General features: G+C 43.6%; 2 protein-coding genes across 2 annotated transcripts; both read left to right on the forward strand.

The window, feature by feature from the left end:
• Positions 1-5,015: 5,015 nt before the first annotated feature.
• LOC110225758 lies at positions 5,016-7,670 on the forward strand (the record flags this gene model as incomplete). The annotated part of the gene is given in 6 exon segments (XM_021015729.1): positions 5,016-5,637; positions 5,717-5,752; positions 5,755-6,336; positions 6,397-6,450; positions 6,534-6,616; positions 6,741-7,670. Coding segments are annotated over 6 exon segments (2,307 nt in total), but the record flags the coding sequence as incomplete, so codon positions are not given.
• Positions 7,671-11,858: 4,188 nt separating this feature from the next.
• Positions 11,859-13,104, forward strand: LOC110225759 (uncharacterized protein At3g60930, chloroplastic-like). The gene is made up of 2 exons (XM_021015730.1): positions 11,859-12,335; positions 12,409-13,104. Exons 1-2 carry the CDS (start codon positions 11,859-11,861, stop codon positions 13,102-13,104), a joined length of 1,173 nt encoding a protein of 390 aa, XP_020871389.1.
• The last annotated feature ends 394 nt before the right edge of the window (positions 13,105-13,498 follow it).

Genomic DNA, 13,498 nt, shown 5'->3' on the forward strand with positions numbered 1-13,498 from the left:
TATACATACTTTTCTTATTACTTTTTGATTTTTGCATATATGTGTGTATTTGTAAGTCTTTTTCTTAGGAGGTTATGTTTTGCTTTTGAACTATTTTCCTCTTTTAAGGTTTGTGCTAAGTTTGTATGAATCTTGGTTACTTTTGAGTTTAGTAATTTAATTATTCTTTTAAAATCTTTTTAGCTATCTTCTCTTATGTCCGATATAATTTAAATTAAAATTTAAACAATTTGTAATAAAAGTCAACGCATACTTTTTATTTGTGAAATGGTTTAAGTCAACACATCATCATATTTACATTTTTTTAAAGTAAACTTGACGCTTTTAAGTTAGGAAAAGTCCAGGAATTTTTGTAAGATTCAACTAATAATTGTAATATGAATTTTTTTTTTTTTTTTGATGAAATGTGAAATTTATTGAGGAGAAAAAGCGTTATTTACAACAAAAACAGAACAGAGATTAAACACTCAAAAACATAAAAATGCCTCGGGACTAAAACAGAGCAAAGAGCTACTAATGGTTGGGTCTTGAGCTGAACCACCGTTGAAGTAAACCACGGAGCCTCGTATGCTCAAAGTATCTCAAAGACATGATCCTTGACCGAATAACCCTCTCAATCGTACGAGCTAGTTGTAAGTGTGCACGATAGATCTTGTTGTGCCTTCTCTCATTCCGTTCACGCCATATATAGTATATGGTAGCTTGGAAACACAAACGGAGTAGAATGTAGTCATACCTCACGAATGGGTGTGTGGTTAACCTATGGATAGTCGCAGTCCAGTCAGGATCCGGGTCCGTATGTAACATGTCACCTACAACCTGTATCCACACCATGAATGAATAAGGGCAGGCAAAAAACAGATGGTCCCGAGTTTCGTCGGGTTCACCACAAAGTAGACAAGGTTGGCTGTCTCCCCAAGCAACCCATAAAGAGCCGGAATCTGAAATTATTTTCCAAATCAAACTTAGACCAAAAACCCGAGAAACCTCGTGCATTCTCCGAATCCCAAGTCCACCCTCTTCCTTAGGGAGACACACATCTTCCCATGCTACCTTTGTTTTACCTTGAATATTTGGGGAACCACTCCAAAGGAAAGCCGAACACATACTTTCAGTTTCCTTGAAGCACTTTTTCGGGAGAGTAAAAACCGAACACCAAAAGTTTGTGATGCTAGATATGACCGATTTGATGAGTTGAGCTCTGCCCGCATAGGAAAGGTATTTAGAGGTCCATGCCCCCAATCTGTTCCGAATCTTATCTATCAACGGTTCATAATCAACTTTAATCATAGCCTTCGTTGTAAGCGGTAGACCAAGGTAACGAATCGGTAACTCACATACCTCTAGGCCAGAGATCACGGCAGCATGTTCAAGACTTTGTTTACCTCTCCCCGCCGCAAAAATTGATGACTTAGAGACATTTATATTCAGCCCACACATATGCGCAAAATCTGAAAAACTGCAAGTGTAGCATGAAGCGATTTAGGCGTTCCATCTGTGAACACCAATATGTCATCTGCAAAACTTAGATGTGAAAGATTGAATTCCTTGCATTTCGGATGGATTCCTATACGCTTTTCCATCACTGCCTTAGTTAGTAAACCAGAGAGGACATTACTCATAATGACATAGAGGTAGGGAGAAAGTGAGCAACCTTGTCGCAAGCCCCTAGAGCTTGTAAAGAACCCCTCAAGCTCACCATTTACAGATACAGAAAAAGATGCGGTGGAGACACATAGGGAAATCCAGAAGTTGAATTGTTCCGGGTAGTTCATTGCACGGAGAGTAGAGGAGATAAAAGACCAGTTAACTATGTCAAAAGCTTTCGCAATATCTAATTTGATCGCAGACCGTGTAGAGATCGATGGCTGGTGGTAGTCTTTTACCAATTCAGTAGCTAAAAGAACATTTTCCAGGAGTAGACGGCCCTTTACAAAGGCACTTTGACTCAACGCAATAGCCTCCGGCATATTCTGTTTGAGACGACTAGCCAAGATCCTTGAAATTACCTTATAAATAAGATTGCAGCAAGCTATCGGTCGGTAATCCTTCATGGTATCAGGGTTTGTAATCTTTGGAATCAATGTGAGTATAGTGCTGTTAATCCCCTTCGGCATAAAACCAAACAGGAAAAATGATTGCACCGCAATAATGAAATCCCGACCCACAATCGGCCAGGCGGCCTTGAAAAATTCAACCGTGTAGCCATCTGGACCTGGCGCTTTATTTAGAGGCATGGTGAAGACTGATTTCTGTATCTCCTCGGCAGTAACATGCTGTACTAACCGAGCAGCATCCCCAGTAGCACACCGAAAAGACACCAACTGCGAGATAAAGTTTACCGAAGGTACCTCAATATCCGGTTGCTGGTCTTGTAAAAAAGACTTATAGCGTCTCACCGCTTCTTCCTTATGTGTATGTGTGTGGAGGGGTTTGTTTGTGGACCTTGATCGGAGGCTTAAATAATACTTTGATCTTTGCGGCGAGGTGAGCTAAATGTTCGAGGATTTTAGGTGTATTCGACCACTTAATAAACGACATAAGGTTGCACAAAAAAAAATTAAACGACATAAGTTAAGTTAAAGAGCGTTTGGGAGGGGGGATTCTAGATTTGTTAAAACTCGAATTTAATTTTGCTAAACAATTCTTGTTTAATTTATATGAAATATTGTTATATCTTAATTTACACAACTTAATCTATATATATAAAGTTAACTTTTCTCTCTTCTCTTTAAGCCACCTCATCATCCTAATCATCATCCACATCATTTTATTATTTAGTTTTAAGAATTTATTTATACTATTTTTTCATTTAATTTTAAGATTTAGTCGTATGTAAATAAGTTTTTCCAAAAAGAAATATGAAAGGTCTTCTCTTATATTTTATAATCATCATCCACATCATTTTATTATTTAGTTTTTAGAGTTAATTTATACCATTTTCTCATTTAATTTTAAGATTTAGTCATATGTATATAAGTTTTTTTTCAAAAAGAAATATGAAAGGTCTTCTCTTATATTTTTATCTAGAAACTAAATAAAATTGATTAAAAATAAAAGAAAATAAGAAACTTACTAATTTTTTATTATACTAACTAATATAAAAAAAAATAATAGATTATAGTTTTATAATGAATATATATCTATTAAAAATAATATGAAACAAAAGTTGATTGTACTAACACAATATAAACTTAAATTATGATGAGATTTAACGGAAATATAACAAAAAACAAAAAAAATTGAGAATATAAAATCTATCTAATTTATGTCTCACAAAATTCTCGAATATAAATGAGATAGATTGGAACGAAACATGAATTCTCATTTTAAAAATACGTATGAGAAAGGTAACAATAAAAACAATACTTTTTTAAAGGGTTTCAATATGAATTTAACTAATTTGTTCCAATACATCACATATGTTAAAAGAAAAAAAAAACATAAAAATTGAAAATTAAATTAAAAAATAGAATTAAATGAAATGAACTAAATATAAAGTAAATTATACTAATACGTTAAATTTTAAAATTGTTCCATATGAAATTACGAAAAATATGTAAAACGAAAATAAGAAATGGATATGTAATAGTATAAAAATGATCATAACGATACATAAATTACGTCAAATCCAATAAAATAAACATAAAAAAATTATGATAATATATAAAGAGATGATGTATGGAATTTTACGATTCAAAATTTCGAGTTATTTGTCGTAAAATAATATAAATCCATCGTATGGAAACACTGTTTCTACTTTCGGAATTTTACTAATGATCTTTATACGGTACTGCTAAAAAAAGATAGTTATCAATCAAAATCAATATGTTTTATAAAACATCGACCAATAAAAAACTATCAAACCGAAAACCATATGACGAAGCAAGAGATTAAGACATATATCCAAGTCCTCCTGTAGTTCAAATAAATGCACTGCAATTGCATATAGAGACATCCCACAAGTAGACAAAAGATAGACAGAAAGCTAATTGAATGGGATCTATAAAAAAACAATATCTCGTTTTAGCAAAATAACGAAATTTAATGTTTGAGAACTAAAATCAGGAACAGCTGGAGCCAATTTATATGTTGTTTGCAACACCCCACTTGACCTCTTCACAGTCCCTGTGGATGTCGGATTCACACACTCAAGTATTTTTATTAAGTGGGAAAGACTACTCTTGAGGGACAAAATGAATATGTAAAAAGCTTATGAATTATTACAAGAATTGCTATAGTATTCCTTTTTCTCCCAAAAAGAAGATCATCCACTTTTACATGGCCATTGGCTCTTATATTTATGCATAGAAAAACGACATTTAAGTGGCTAATTAAGTACAATTATTCTATCTTAAATACGTCCGTTTCGGTTTCCGACTTTAATGCTCAACGTTCGAATTTGAATTGACTCTGGCCTTCATGGGCCTCGCCTCTCAGCCCAATTAACCTTGAACCATCTTAACAGTGACTTAGACTCGCTTCGAAGTGCATTCACTTCGAACTCTCGAGGTGGTGTTACCACCTTGACCGCACTTCTAACTTATGGACCTCATCGGGCCTTATCCTTTGTGGGCCTTTACCTTGACTATGTGGCAATCTTTGGTTGGTCCCAGACTACTGGTACGGGATCCGACACCAACAATTAGCCCCCCAAGTCTTTCGAAGTGCTATTCCACTTCGGAAGACTTTAATGCTTTAATGACAAAAGATTGCGCTTCGGGGAATCTTCTGATTTTCCCGCCAAGATCCCGTCAGTCCCTTAACTTCGGCGCTTCCCATGTTTAGTCGCGTGACATCTGTCGCCATTATGACCGTGTCTTAATTATTTACTTATTAAAGCGGGAAACCTTTCCACTTCCCCCACGATTCCCAAGGCAGTTTCATCATTATCACTTAGCTTTCGTGAGGTAATTTCTTTCATCATCACTTTTACTTTTTACTCTTACGCTTTAATCAAAACTTCTCTCTTCTCCTTCTTCGCCGATTTCCTTTTTACCGGACTTTAAATTTCTCATCCTTCTCCGCTGACTTCTGACTCTGAAAGACCCGAATCTCCATCCTTTGAAAGAGGCTCTAGTAATGATGAATGCACTCGCCCGGGTGACATCGCCGGTCCTCACTATATGTCTACATGTACTCTTCAATCTCTTAATCAATTGAGAGACCTCTGTCAGATTCCGTCTGGAGTTATGGTGGAATCGATGCTACCCGGCCCTACGGAATCTCCGGAAAGCCATCGTGACGGCTATTTCTGTGTTTACAAGATCTATTTCAAGGGCTGCGGGCTAACCTTCCATCTTCCTGAAGCCTTGGTCCGGTATCTGGCGGCCCTTGAAATTGCTTTACCCCAATTAACCCCCAACCTCCTTCGAACCATCCTTGGGATCATAACTGTTGCGGCGGAAGCCGGATATGTTATTGGAGTCCCCGAATTGAACGAACTTCTTAGCGTAAGGAGTTCGTCGAAGAAGGCGGGGTATTTCTCTGCGTATCCCAACGCTAATAGGAACATCATCTCGCATCTCCCGAACAAGGATGATAACTGGCACCATCCTTGGTTCTTAATTAAGAAAACCCCCGCTTCGATCGGAAATCTTTCCGATGTACTCCCATCGAAGTGGTCTGCGAAGCGTGGTAGAAATTAGGTCGCTTTTATCTTTTTTCAGGTTATTTTATTTACTTTTACTAACTAACTTGTTATTTCATTTCGCAGCTCTCATCGCCCCGACTATCCCGTCTGAAGAATCATCGGGTTCTTCAAAATAGTCCTCGAAGGGGAAACCCTTTGGAATTCTTTTACTCTCGAGCGGTTTCTAGAAGCCAACCACAAACTCAGGATGAGTCCCTCAGGTCAACTTCACAATCTTCCGCCTCCTCCCTCAACTCAGGGACTGTCATCTCGGGCTATTGCGGCCAAGCGCAAGGCGCTCTCCAAGCCGATAGCTGAGGCTTGCGAGGAGAAAAAAGAGTTTCTTGCGGCTACCATTGATAAGAAGGACTACAGTAGGACCCTGCTGGTTGATGATGGCAGCGCCGAGGCTGCCAGATCCGTCGTTGCTTTCAGATCGACACCTCGGCGTGAACATCGCGATGACCGTTCTCCTCGGAGGCCCCGATCTTCTCATCGTGAGTCTCCTCGCCCTCCCCGAGATGATTTCAACAGTGAACCTCTTAAGAATTTGATTCGCAAGAAGAGGGACAAGTCATCTCGCAGTGACTCTTCTCCGCAGAGAGAGAAGTCACGGGCCCGGACTGACCGTTCTCCTCGACCGTCCCCCCCTGCTGAGCCAATGGGTCCTCCTCCTCCGGTTGACATGTCTTCTTCTTCCCAACGTAGTGGTGAGAAGACGAACCAGAGCGCGGCTCCTCAGAAGGAAAGTTCTGAGTCTCGAGGTGACTCTTCGAAGTCAAAGCCTGTTCTTGTCCCTCAGGTCAAATCGCTTTCAGGTCTGGTGACATGTATGTATATGTTTCTTTTCGCCTTGTGTTTATTCTGAATTTCTAAAACTTTCCCTCTTCTGCTTTCGTAGCCATGGAGAAAGAGGGTAGCGTCTTTCGGTGCTTCAAAACCCGATCAGGTGCGATCCTGTCGGATTTTGTCAAGTGGCGCCCTGCAATTCGCGAACGCTACTTGCTTCATGCTCATCACTCATCTCGGGTTAGTTTCGCTTTGTTCTTCTAATTTTGCTGTCATTCTTCGAACTGACCCACCATCCCGGGTTTATGTGTATTGCCAGGCTAACGGCGAGCTTAATGACATGATTGAACATTATGAGGGGTTGGTCAGTGGTCGGGAAAAGGAGATTGACGTGTGGATGGGCAAGTTCTCTAATCTCGAGGCTGATCTCCGTTCCTCTACCGATTCCAAGAACGATCTTGAGGACAAGGTTGATAGCCTAGCATCCGAGCTTGCGAAGATAAAGGGGGAGCTGCAGGACCAGTACGACCAGAATCACCAACTCCAGAGTGAACTTTCTGGAGTTCAGGGTAGACTTCGCAAGCTCGAATCAACCGCCGATACCCTGAATAACCAACTTATTGAGCTTAACACGAAGTACAAAGCGATCACCAAGTTGCGTGATTCCGAGTTGGCAAGGTCGGCATCGAAAGCCAGAAAAGAGGTCAAGGGACGTGGGATGGAGTTGATTCAAGGGGCCATCCGCTTCATTCAAACTGAGAAGGCTAGGTCAGATCTGGAATCCGACATCAAGGAGCACGAGAGCAACTTGATCTTGCTGGATCAAATCCATGACCAAGATTTCTCCGAAGTGCAAGAAAGGACCGAGCTGACGGCTAACTTATCTGAAAAGCGAAATCGCTTGGCAGCTCTCCCTGCTTCAACCTTTAACCCTCAGCACTTCGAGGAATTCTTCACAGAATCGCCTCCCATAAGTAAATCGGGTCTAGACTGGGCAGGTAACCTCTGGCTCTTGATACTCACTACCTTCTTCTTGCCTTATATTTTCAATTTACTGGAACTGTCCTTAGGCTCAAGTGAGACGGAAGGTGTCATCCCTTCCGAAGTTCCTGCTGCATCGGAGGCTACCCCGGGAGATGGTTGTACCGTGGAGAGTGAACCAGGAACTTCTTCTGATCAAGCACCAGCCAAGGAGGCGAGTGACACTTTGAGAGCCGAGACGGAGTCCGAGGTGGCTTATAGTCCGTAATGGCTGTGTCCATTTTAAACTGGGGATTGTCCCATTTTTTAAAACTTGAATTTGAACTTGTTTTTGCCTAAGGAGGCTTTATTGTCATTTTCTTACAAACAAGATATTTTCCTGAGGAGGCTTTTAAACCTTTTTAGGTTATGATCCCAAGAGGGTTTGGTTAAAACTATGTGCAGGTTTGCAAAGTCCGCTTTTAACCCTTTTTGGCCTTGTGGCTATGCTTTCGAGATTTTCAGGCTGATCAGGCCTCTCTCTTTAGAATGCGAGAACTGACCTCGGCTAAACGCGAGTTCCCCACTTCGGGTTTAGTCAACTCGGTAAATTTGTTGGTTGCTCTTTCCTTTTCTTTAATGCGACGGTTGCTCTTTCCTTTCTCACTTATTGAAAATAGGAAAAGCGGTACGTCTTTAAGGCAATAACTACCTTTTCTCGATTCCCAAAAATGGTTTAAACCACTAGGGCACGCCATCATTATTGAATTTTCGTTCCCAAGACAAACCCTAATCCTTGTTATAAATAGGAGCTTGTTTGCCTTAGATCCTACTTCAAGAAATTTCATAATTCATTCGATAAGCACCACATTAATGGAAAGCGAAAACGTAGCCCCCGTTGACCCCGGTAGCCCACTCTTCCTGTCCGGCGATGGTTTTGAACCAGCCGGCGTTCTCTTTCCTCACGCCGTATTTCATTTTCCTTCAAAGGAGAAGAAAGAGGCTTGCGACTTTATGGACAAGGTTAATATTTGTCGTTTTTGATTAAAACCTTATGTTTTCTTTTATTTATTCATCTTTATGCTAGGTCGTCGACAAACACGGTCGCTTGTGTGACGAGAGGCAGCGGCTAGGTCTTAAAAGGCAAACACTCGAGGCTCGTATCGCTCGAGTGGAGAGGAAGATAAGGGCTCTGGAAAGTGATCCCTTTCAATGGGAGTGGAGGAACTTCGATTCTGTCGCTGAGATCCCGAAGATGCTTCGGATGTATCTTCGTTCTAAATGTTGAGTTCCGGGGCCTGTGAACGCCCCGGTCTATACCGCCCCACTTGACAGCAAAGAGGAAAACGAGGAGGAAGCCAACACTCATCGGAAACGTATTCGGGAAGATCCCGAAGTGGATGCCAAAAACAAGGTGTCCACTTCGAACTTTAAACCGGCGATGAAGGAGCCTGTTCCTGAGCCTCTTCCATAAATGTTCCCCAACTCTGCTCCTATTTTGAACTCGTAATGGGCTTCGGCCCTTTTTATTTATGGATATGTTTTGCAATTTTCCTTATTCTCGGAGATACGTCTTTCAATGTGGGATCGGTTTAAGGGCATAAATCCCTCCGCGAATCACTCCATTCCTAGAATAGAATCCGCAGCTCACTGAGGACTGTGGAAGTCGAAACTAACACAATCGAGATTTGTCTAGGGTTTTATTTTAGGGATACGATAATCGTGAATTCTCAAAGAACAACAGAAACGATTTGTAACCAAAGATGGTGTTCTTGATATTATTGATGAAAAGAGTAGTTTTGATCGTACAAGAGTTTGATCGTAAAAGAAAAAGGTGTTTGTGCTGTGAGAGCTTTGCGTAGTGTAGATTCTAGAGCGATATTGCTTCCCCTTCGCTTGAGCCTTGAGTCTCTTTATATATAGGTGATAAACCGCCTCTCCAGCGATATTCTCGGAAGATTTCCATTTATCTTGAAGTCGGCTCATAATATCGCGGATTAGGATAGTTTCCTTATTTTTCGGAGTCTTTGGGAGATTTCCTGATTGGAGTCGATCCTTCTAGATTCTCTCTTATCATTTCCGGGTATATCGGAAATGATCCTTCTTGTTCGGAAATGATACCTTGCTTGGAAATGATACTTTGAAAGCGAATATTTACTAAGTCTTTACCTCGGACGAAGATGAAGACTTTACCTCAGAGAAACTTGTGCAATCGGCTCGGGTACACAGGAAGGACTGGCTCGGGCACTCTAGGATGGCTTCTTCGGGTGTCCCCGAGGCGATGGGCTCAGAAACTCCCGAGGCGAAGGGCTCGGGTGCTTGAGACGTAACGTTCAAACATCCCCGAGGCAAAGGGCTCGGGTGCTTGAAGCGTCTTGTTCGAGTATCCCCGAGGCAAAGGGCTCGGGTGCTCGTAACGTTCAAACATCCCCGAGGCGAAGGGCTCGGGTGCTTGAAACGTCTTGTTCGAGTATCCCCGAGGCGAAGGGCTCGGGTGCTCGTAACGTTCAAACATCCCCGAGGCGAAGGGCTCGGGTGCTTGAAACGTCTAGTTTCAAGTATCCCCGAGGCGAAGGGCTCGGGTACTCGAAACTACTTGTTAAAGGTATTCCCGAGGCGATGGGCTCGGGTATACTAGATCGATTAGATGGATATCCCGAGGTGATCGCTGAAAGACTCCCGAAGTGTTCTAAGTCTGGCTTGGCGCTAAAGGATGGAATCCGACCCCAACAGTTAGCCCCCCAGCTCGTTAGTTTGGAGAACCGAGCGTGACGAGCTGTGACAATTAGGCCGAGCCATTTACTTTGAATAGTTCGGTCCCTTTAGCGATTTGAATTCCTCTGTCGTTTCATCTTTTCTTGGCGTGTGACGGTTGGGATTCCTTCTCGAGAAGTGGAAAGGTCCTTTCGCTGATTCCCGAGATTAGTGCGGATGCGAAGTATCTTATTTGATTTGTGTGTGCCCGACGCGCCTTAGACGCGGTCGCGATGTTTTTATTTGGTTCGTACCCGACGCGCCTTAAGTCCCTATAAATGTTAAGTCTCGGACTCATTCTCTCATTTCGCAACTGCAAAGGAAATTTTTCAAGGTTCGTTCTCTTCTTTCTCTGATCTTGAGTTTTTGCATTTTCTCTACTTTTCCGTTATACTTCCGTCGTAGCGCCGCCGTCATTAGATCTAGGTTGATTTCTCCGATCTGTCGGGCTTTGTTCCTCCGATCAACTTCTCCAATCTCCCGAGCCAGAAAATGTCTCTATCTGATTCCAGCGATTCGCCCCGAGGCGACACTCATCTCCCCGTCTACAAGAGAAAGATGGTCTGGAGTTCCTCGAGCGACCCCGAGGCGGACCATCAGATCGTGTTGTACCGCGGAAGTGATGCAGAGTCGGCTTCACGGGAAGAAAACCCGAGCCGTTTCATTGTTCGGGAAGACGCGGTTGCGAATGTGGCTCGGGATCAGGATTTGCCTGATGATCCCGATGCGATTTTGAGTAGAAGGAGGGCCCATCCACCGGCAGCTGGTGAAGCTGGAGTATCGTGCTGGCGAAATGCCCCCGAGGTGCCTCTACTTCCTATTAAGGCCGAGGAGGTTCACTACGACTCTGACGAGGCGGCTAGGTTGCTCCGAGCTAAAGTCCAAGCAGCCAAGGGTCAACAGAAGAGAAAGCGAGCCAAGAAAGCTAGGAAACCTGATCCCCCGGGTTCTACCTTATGCACGGAGGATTCCCTTCGGGATCTCAAGGCTCGATTTGGTTTTAGCGAGGGGGTTGAACTCAGACTTCCAACTCCAAATGAGCGAGCCGATGATCCACCCGAAGGGTTTTTTACCCTCTACGAGGGGTTCTTCTATCATTGCTACCTTTGGCTTCCAATCCCGAGGCCGATTTTGGCGTTTCTGTGGTCGTACAAGATTGCTTTATCCCAGATAACGACCCAAGGCTTGCGGCATCTAGTGGGTATTTTAGTCCGAAGTATTGAGACGGTCAATCTCGTCGACCTAAGCCACCTAAGGAATCTCCTGGAGATCCGGCGCATACCGGGCCCTGTTGAGAGATTTTACATATCTCCGAGGCCAAACAGGAGGGTTATCGGTGGTTTCCCGAGCAAGGATGAGAAATACACCGATCATTTCTTCTTCGTAGCCTTGAATGAGTATAGTGTCCATGAGGACTACTTAGGGAAAATTGTTGGAAAGTGGAGACAAATCGGTACTACGCCCGAAGCCGTATTTGCTGTCTTGTTTTGCTTTAACCTTTTAACTAATCGTTTTTTTTGTTCATGCAGATCGGAACCCGTCGTTTCTCGAAGACATTCCCGAAGGCTTTCTGGACCTCCACGACGAACTAATAGCTCGGAAGTGCGATTGGACGAAGCACTTCTCCCAGGAAAGGATTGAGAGAGCCTTGCGTTTGTTGCACGGAGCCCCCTGCCAATCTTCTTCAGAATCATCCGATCACCGTCTAGATCACCTTATTGAAATGCAAGGAGCTGCGCAATCTTTGAGGGCGAAGAAAGCTGCCGAAAGAAAGGCGGCCGAGGAGAAAAGGGTTTGCGAGGCGACTTTCGGACCGTCAACTCCGCCTGAGGTTAACATTGATCCGCATGTTGCCGATGGTGCCGAGGCGACTGGGGAGGTTCGGGTCGCTGCAGATTTGTCCAGGCCCGAGGCCTCTGGTGATGTTCGGACGGATGTGGAAGTTCCCGCCGCAGTAGGGGCTATGGCGATTGTAGCTCTGGGTGCCGAGGCGAAGGCTAAGGCGAAAGGGAAGAGGCCCCGAGGTGATAGCTCGGGAGGACGCAGAAGGGAGAAGAGGAGCCGTAGCGAAGCTCCCATCTACAAGGATAAGATAGCTTCGGCTAATCTTATCGCTTCTTGTTCGGGTCCGCCGCTTTCCGCTCCCGAGGCCTTGCTGGAGGCACAAAACTACCGTGAGACCGCTGCTGGATTTCTGAAGGTATAGATTCGTTCCTTGCGTGTTTTTCTATCGTTTCCATACGTGTTTGCTGACGATTCTCGTTCTATTGCAGGCCTTCAACTCGATGAATTCTATGGTTCGAGCCTACGATTCTGGAGCTCGGAAATCTGAGCTTGCTCGTGAAAAGTCGGAGATCTCCCGAGCCGAAGCAGAGGCCAGGATTTCTGAGGCGATTGCGGCTAAACAAGAGGCCGAGGCATCGGCCAAGGCCGAGAAGGTGGAGCGGTTGAAGGCTTCGGAGGATAGCCTGCGAACTCAGAGAAAGCTCGAGGCCGAGATTGCACGCCTTCATCGGTTATTTACCGAAGAGAAGGCTCTCCGGGAGAAGGAGATTGTCAGAGAGCGGAGGGCGGCCAAAAGGGAGTTTGCCGAGAAGGTCAAGGCTATCGAGGCGAAGATGGATCAGTACGGGAAGGTGTCTACGCGCTATATGTACTTGGTGCAAGCGCGGGCCAATGCTGAGCTGATAGCCGAGTTGGAGGAAGGGAAAAAGGTAGAGGATGAGAAAGCCGAGGTCCTTCAATGGATGACTGAATATGGAGACGCCGAGGATGAGTACGTCCGTCTCGGGACCGAGCTGCGAGAGGACTTGAAGCTTCCTCCGGTTTCCCCGGACTCTGTCGACGATAGCTTCGGGAATCGTTCGATAGAGGGTACCGCGGCTGCGATAGGTGTTGCCGACCAGTTAGGTTCGAACCGAGGTACCGAGGTAGCTCAAGTTTCGCCGGTTAATCAAGACTCGATCTGATCCCGAGATGTTTTTTTATTCTCTTTTTTGTAAGACATGCCTGGACGGCTTTATCCCTCGAATATTATGTCAAGTATTTTTCTTAAACATTTTTCCGAACTGAATTCGAAACTAATGTCAAATATTTGGTTTTATTTTTCGAGCCGAGAGCGAAAAGAATCATGCACCGGTGTTAAGTTAACCGAGTTTAAGAATTGCTCGTTGAGAAGTTAAATCCAAACGTCTTAACTTTCGAGCCGAAAGTGAAATGAATCGTGCACCAGTGTTAGGATAACTGGGTTTAAGAATTGCTCGTTGAGAAATTAAATCCAAACGTCTTAACTTTCGAGCCGAAAGTGAAATGAATCGTGCACCAGTGTTAGGATAACTAGGTTTTGGTTAAGTAGGACTAATC

Source organism: Arabidopsis lyrata (assembly GCF_000004255.2).
Source record: "Arabidopsis lyrata subsp. lyrata unplaced genomic scaffold ARALYscaffold_8, whole genome shotgun sequence".
In the NCBI taxonomy this organism is placed as follows: domain Eukaryota; kingdom Viridiplantae; phylum Streptophyta; class Magnoliopsida; order Brassicales; family Brassicaceae; genus Arabidopsis; species Arabidopsis lyrata.